Source organism: Protobothrops mucrosquamatus, unplaced genomic scaffold (genome assembly GCF_001527695.2).
Source record: "Protobothrops mucrosquamatus isolate PMUCROS unplaced genomic scaffold, P.Mucros_1.0 scaffold285, whole genome shotgun sequence".
Taxonomy (NCBI): domain Eukaryota; kingdom Metazoa; phylum Chordata; class Lepidosauria; order Squamata; family Viperidae; genus Protobothrops; species Protobothrops mucrosquamatus.
The window spans coordinates 516228-523010 of NW_015386629.1; the positions used below are offsets into that span (position 1 = coordinate 516228).

At 37.3% G+C, this 6783-nt stretch overlaps 1 protein-coding gene across 1 annotated transcript in view; it reads left to right on the top strand.

The window, feature by feature from the left end:
- TRERF1 (transcriptional regulating factor 1) overlaps positions 1-3513 on the top strand; it is a 20591-nt gene extending 17078 nt beyond the window's left edge. The window contains exons 14-15 of the mRNA XM_029283926.1: positions 1514-1722; positions 3140-3513. Coding sequence (XP_029139759.1) covers positions 1514-1722; positions 3140-3461 — 531 coding nt within the window. The 3' untranslated portion in view covers positions 3462-3513. The remainder of the gene's footprint in view (positions 1-1513; positions 1723-3139) is intronic.
- The last annotated feature ends 3270 nt before the right edge of the window (positions 3514-6783 follow it).

The window sequence follows — 6783 nt, forward strand, 5'->3', positions numbered from 1 at the left end:
TTGCTTTTTAGTATGCTGTCTAGATTTGCCATAGCTTTCCTCCCCAGGAGCAAGCGTCTTTTAATTTCTTGGCTGCAGTCCCCATCTGAAGTGATCTTGGAGCCCAGGAAAATAAAATCTGTCACTACCTCCATTTCTTCCCCATCTATTTGCCAGGAATTGAGAGGGCCAGATGCCATGATTTTGGTTTTCTTAATGTTGAGTTTCAAGCTAGCTTTTGCACTCTCCTTCTTCACCCGCATCAAGAGGCTCTTTAGTTCCTCTTCACTTTCTGCCATTAGAGTGGATACAGAGGCAGCTAGACTGTGCAGTTCTGTGGCTTCACAATACACATTCAGTAATTGATATTGGATGCAAAATCTCTTAACACTGATGCCTAGAGTGGCATAGGCCTTAAGATATCAGACGTAGGACACCAGAGAGCTAGGTTCAAGTCCACCCTCACCCATGGAAACATACTGGGAGTTTTTGAGCCAGTCACACACATGGTCCAACCTGTATCAGAGGGTTGTATGAAATAAAGTAAAGGAAGATCCCTATATAAGCCACTCTGAACTCTTAAGAAAATGTGATGTATAACTTTCAACAAAGAAGAAGAACATGTACTTGTTCTAGAAGAGAAATAAAATTATTTTTAATAATTTTTTAATTAATTCATGTTCACCCAATATGGTACTTTAACTATAGGGTTCCTAGGTTTCTGTTACTCTTTAATTAGGCTGGATTTAGGGCTTCTAAATTCCATTTTTCTGTCCTCCAAAATTCATCTAACTACACAACAAAATTTCATCAGCAGGAGACACTTCTGCTGTTTGGTAATAGAAACGTGTTAAATCGTTACATTCATCCTATAATATTATTCACATAGAGCTGCAAATAAGAGAAATGAGATACAAAACAAAATTAAAATAAACCGATCCTCACCAAATCACCCAAAGTTGGACCTGCCCATTCCCCAGTCTTCCCCACTTAGCTTATGATCCCCATCTATTGCTCTGTTCTTCCTTCTTTCCTGCAAAATTGAATGTGGCTCCAAGCAACTAAAAAAGCTGCTTATGATTGGTTTAGCCTAGCCTATGCCTGAGATTAACCTTACAAATAATAAAAGTAAAGTATAACTTGGATATCTTCAATCATGGATATTAATTTAGAAATTTTCACAAATATGTTATTGAAGTCCAAGAGTGATTGTAAATACATTGTTGGTCATTTGGCTTGGCAAAGATGTGAATGGATGATCTCTGTAGGCATGTGGTTTTGATCATAGCTGTTAGCCAAGATAGCTAAATGACAATCTGTTCAAAAGCTGTGCTGAGGATGCATGGTGAAGCTGTCTTCATGCATATAATTGGCCAGTCAGAAATAAAAAGTTCAGAACAAATGTTTAAATGATCTTGCATAGTCAAATTAAGAAAACAGGCAAGATACCATTTGAGGAACTCAATATCATTGTTACACCTTTTTTTAAAAACTTTAATTCAGAAAATGTATTTTTGACTTATTTGCCCTCTAGGTCTTCACTTCCAGACAAGCCCTGAATGGCCATGCACGTATTCACGGTGGTACAAATCCTGTGGTCAAAACCCGCTGTGGGGGCCCTGGCACTAAACAGAAGTCGAATTCTCAGAATGACTACTGCTCTGTCAAGAGTTCCCCAGCTCATAGCACAACAAGTGGTGAGACAGATCCGCCTACAGTTTTCCCCTGTAAAGAATGTGGCAAGTAAGTAAAGCTATCGACACACAAACTAGAATCTGTGACACTCTGTGTAGAAAACCCGGTGAAAATCACTCCCCAACAAAGTAAGGAAGTTGCCTTAATGAATAAGAGTAATTCTAATGTAGCCTTAATGAGTGTGGTACACAGTCATGCTTGCTGGGAACTCTGGGAATTGTACTCCTAAAGTATCCAGAGGGCAACAGGATGCAGAAGGCTGTTTCAAATCACTGTATTATAGAGTGGTAAAATATAATGTGTACAACTTAGACAGTATTAAGATGTCATAAACCAAACTTTAACCCTCTTTTGGCTTGAGGGAGAGGTGGAACTCGTACTGTATATCATGTGGTTTGTTTTTGTTTTAGCTTAATGTGACATATCAATCCAGCCAATGGTATTTACAAACCACAATTTTTATTTACTGCCTACCACAGGATTGCTCAGGATGATGCTACCTTACCTGATATCTGCATCTTTAGCTGATTGCATCACTTAAAGGAAGCTGAGCAAGAGACACTTGTCTACAGACCTACTGAATTATTGGGTGATATAGTAGAAAACTCCTTAGCATTCCGTTTTTAAAGCTATAAAATAGAAATAAAGTTTGCCCTTGAAAGTTTTTAGCCTCACAGACTTCAAATGTGTAGGATCTCCCTATTTGGGTAAAGGGATTAGAGTTAAGAAAACGTATCTGAGTGTATGCTTAGCCAGGAATTTCCTGTTTATGCCAGTACCACATCCTTTCACTTTAAATGTAGGTATGTATGTGTGTGTGTGTATGTGTGTGTTTATGTATGTATGTGGTGTGTGTGTGTGTGTGTGTGTATATATATATATGTATGTATGTATGTTTGTTTGTTTGTTTGTTTGTTTTCGTAGATTTTCACCGGTACAGGTATGCAGGTCTTGGCGTGCTCGGGTCTTTTCCCGTGTAAGATTGAGAGTATCTTGGCGACGTTTCGACGAGGTTGCCAAGATACTCTCAATCTTACATGGGAAAAGACCCAAACACGCCAAGACCTGCATACCTGTACCCGTGAAAATCTTTCATAGAATCACTTCTCCCCCAAATAATAATTCCCATAGCTTAATTGGGGGAAGGAATGTGGTTTTTAAAAGTGAGTTGAAATTCTTGCAAAATCCCCAAGGAAGTACTACAAGCTTCTGATTAGGGATGTACATGGAACAAGTGTTTTGAAGTTGAACAAGATGGCCCATGTGTTCTTGCTGATGGCAACCTGTAACATGTCAAGAACGTGCGTCTCTGCCACCCGGCTGAGTCATTCTCTGTAACATCTGATCAGCAGTGAAGGGTCAGCCCCTTCTTCTGCACAGGAAGCATAATTCATGGAGAAAATATAACATACCTCTGTAATTTATACAGATTCCTTTTTTTCCCTTCCTTTTCATATTGTATTAGGATGTTTTTCAAAATCAAAAGTCGCAATGCTCATATGAAGACCCACCGCCAGCAGGAAGAACAACAGAGGCAGAAAGCCCAGAAGGCTGCTGTTGCAGCCGAAATGGCAGCTACAATAGCAAGGACTACTGGATCACCAAGGCACAGTTTGATTCCCCTGGATCATTTAGACTTAATAAAGCAAGTTGAACAGGGAGATGACCTTGGCAGCGATGTTGTAAAGGAACTGGGAGAAGTAATTGACAATGCTGAAGTGATAAACCCCAGCCTCTTACTGGATGAAGAAGAATCAGAGTTGCTTCAGGATGAGGTTGAGCTGTAGACAAAATGAGCCACATCTGTAACATAACAGATGCCAGTTGGAAATAAGTTTCCTCCAGTGAAAAGACTGTATTTCTTACTTCCCTTTTATTTTAAACTGTTTCTATAGCTGGATTCATTTAAATCCAGAATTGGATTTAAACACATCTGTCTTGTGATGTTCTTCCTTTCTTTTCTTTTTTTAAAAGTGGAGGGGAATTGTTGTTTTCTAAAGGAATCTTGTGTAATATATTGGAATCAAATATTCTGAAAAGTTCATATATCTTAAAACGTTCAAAGAAACATCATGTTCTTTAAATTCCTCAGGATACTTTCTTTTGTTCACCTCTGTTAATTCTGGCTTCAAAAAAGCCTGCAATAGGACTGTGACATAGCAAAAATAAGTCAGTGATACCTGCATCTTCAATCCAAGATCGACATGGAATAGGTTGTTAGTATCTGGCAATTTTGGACCAGGGCAAACTAATATGGCCCTTCTGCTTGGGCCTATAATCCAGCTAATTCAATTATTTCCTTGACACCAAATGAAAATTCTGAAGAGATCTTGATTGTCTTTCCTAACAAGATTTAAATGGATATTCTGTTTGGTTGGGCACAGGTAGATTGATGGCAATATGTCCTGTTCTGCTTTACTTGCATCTGGAAGGAAGAAACAACCATGAAATTGGAAGGAATGACTAGATCATTCCTGCAAGTAGAAGTTTTTATTATCACCAAATCTAATATGTATAAAACTGTTTGTTTTCAAGAGTTTTCATAGTCATAATACATACTTCAGAGCTTCCAGTTTAGGAGATTCAGAAGGAACAGGGCCAGTGTATGAAGGAATATCTGGGAGATTGTAGATAGACTTTTGATTTTACAGTGACAGAATAGCTGAAGCAAACTCACCACCTTTTCATAGAAGGTTCCTGGATTGCATGTAAATTAATGATTTATGTAGTGAAGTATTGCCAATTTGTACAGTAAGTCAGTTACTAAAAAGTTGTCTTTGAAAGTATAGGTACAGTATGCTACCTTTAGCTTTGCAGCAGTGTTTTCCTGAAAAGGTGCAAGTCCATTTTTTTCTCACAGAAAGAAGAGGAGGGGGAAAGGCCCTTCTTCAGATAAATTTGCTTATATATATATATATTTGTTAAAATTCATCCAGATAGAAAAGAATAGTTTTGCACTTTGTCTCTGATCATAAATTCTATGTGGCTACTGTATCTCAGTGGCTCCAAAATGCACGTGTATTTGGTACAGAATGCACCCAGATCTGGGTGCAGTTCCGTTCACTTTTGTAAACTGAATTATATATCATCATGAAAGTGTGTGCAGAACCTAGATGGAACCATGCAGGTTTTGGTCATTGCCAAAGAGTTTAAAAACTGCCAAGTGTATAATTTGTTGATGAGGTTAGTGTAAATGTATTGAACATTATACTTTTTATGCCTGCCAAATTGACTTTTATAGATTCACAGGTTTGAAACTTAAAATAAGCCGAATTAAATTACACAAGTTTTTACATGTGTTTACATGTTATTAATTATAAAACCGAAAATGCAGAGCCACAATTAATGTTTTAACAGTTTTTACTTTGATAACTATTTTGAAATTCAGATTTCCTTCCATTTTGTTTTTATGTTGCTATTTTTAGCAATAACATGCAAATTTAAGTACAAATTTAATCTCATCCAGTACAGTAATTCTGGTTGTTTCTTCCTTTTCCTGATTTTGTTATATTAGTTTTAATATACACAGAGTAGTGTTTTATGATAATCTTGTGCTAAACCAATAATGATCAAAATTTTCCCCATCTCTTCCTCTCTAATTATGTTTGAGAATGATTACATGGATCAACATGGTCAAGTTTGGAATATCCTAGCTAAGCAACTCTTTCAACATCAGGAGTGGGTTTGGTTTTTCATATAATTCTCTAGCATAATTTATCAGTGAACAAAGAATTTAGTGTTATGTGACGGAATAAAATAATTCTGTTTGCGGTCATGGACATTTTCATGAGAGCCAGATCTTAGTATTTGATAATCTAATAGCCTTAAAGATATTTTTGTAAAAATCACTTACACAGCCAAATCCTAAAGTTTCTACTCTTCAAAGCTTTGCTAGCCATGGCCACCAATGATAATTTTTGTAAATGTGGTAATTACTGTGTTCAAATCAGTTCTGTGCCCAATTACAGATCACAAGCACCACATGAAAAGTAGCCAAGTTCAAATTATACCAAAGGCTTCCTTTCACTAGTCAGTAGGTGGTAAATTGCAAGCTGTCTGATGGATTTTTTCTTCTGATGTGTATGAATTCTTTAACAAAGAAATTGAAGAGAGTTGATTATTATGGTTCAATGCTCAGTCAGCTATATGCTTAAACTGGATTTGGCTTTTCCTCCCCCCTTATTCCTTTCCCAAGGACCCTTGGGGCAGGCAGATGTGGATGTTTGATGGTGATAAAGATATTGTTGCAGGATGTAAGCTGTCCTGAGTAAAGCTAACTTTTGCAATTTGTCAATGCAGTTCAAGTGGTGCTCCAGTTTTTTTCTGGATTGCACCCAAAGAGCCTATTGCTATTGGAACTACTTCTGCTTTCTTCTGTCACAGTTGTTCTATTTCTATCTGCAGGTCTTTATATTTTATTATCTTCTCCAGTTCTTTCTCTTGTCTTCTGTTGTGTCCAGGTACTGCCACATCCACTATCTAGACTTTTTTGTCTGTCTTATTGACAGTTGTTATGTCTGGGGTGTGGCAGGTTTGAAACTAAAAATAAGCCCAAAACATTACCCAAGTTTGGGAGACCTATATTGTGTTTATGTGCTAAACTTCTCATTTTAATTATACAACCAAAATACAAAGCCACAATTAATGTTTTAACAGTTTTCACTTTGATAATATTGAAATTCAGATTTCTGTTTGCCTGTTTGTTTGGATTCTAAAGTCCCAAAGCTTCTTCATTTTCTATTACTTTCTCTCTTTTATGGTCCCATCAGTTCTTGCTGGCAGGCAAGCAAGCAAGCAAGCAAATAGTATTTTTTGCAGAGTGTCAAATGCACCATTGTTGCTACTTTGTTATGAGGTGGTTTGTAGTCAGCCTGTGTAATCTTCTTGCAGCAGCTAACCAGGTGACCCACTGTTTCTTCAGTTTCTTTGCAGAGGCAGGATTTGCTAGCTATTACTGACTTCTCAGCTCTGGCTTTGTATGCATTTGTTCTTGAGGCTTGGTCTTGTACAGCGAGAATTAGCTTCTTGGTCTCTTTCAACTTTCCTGCTCTTAACCATTGCCAGATTGTATTACTATCTGCTTTGTCTGCTATTTTTTAATATTATTAT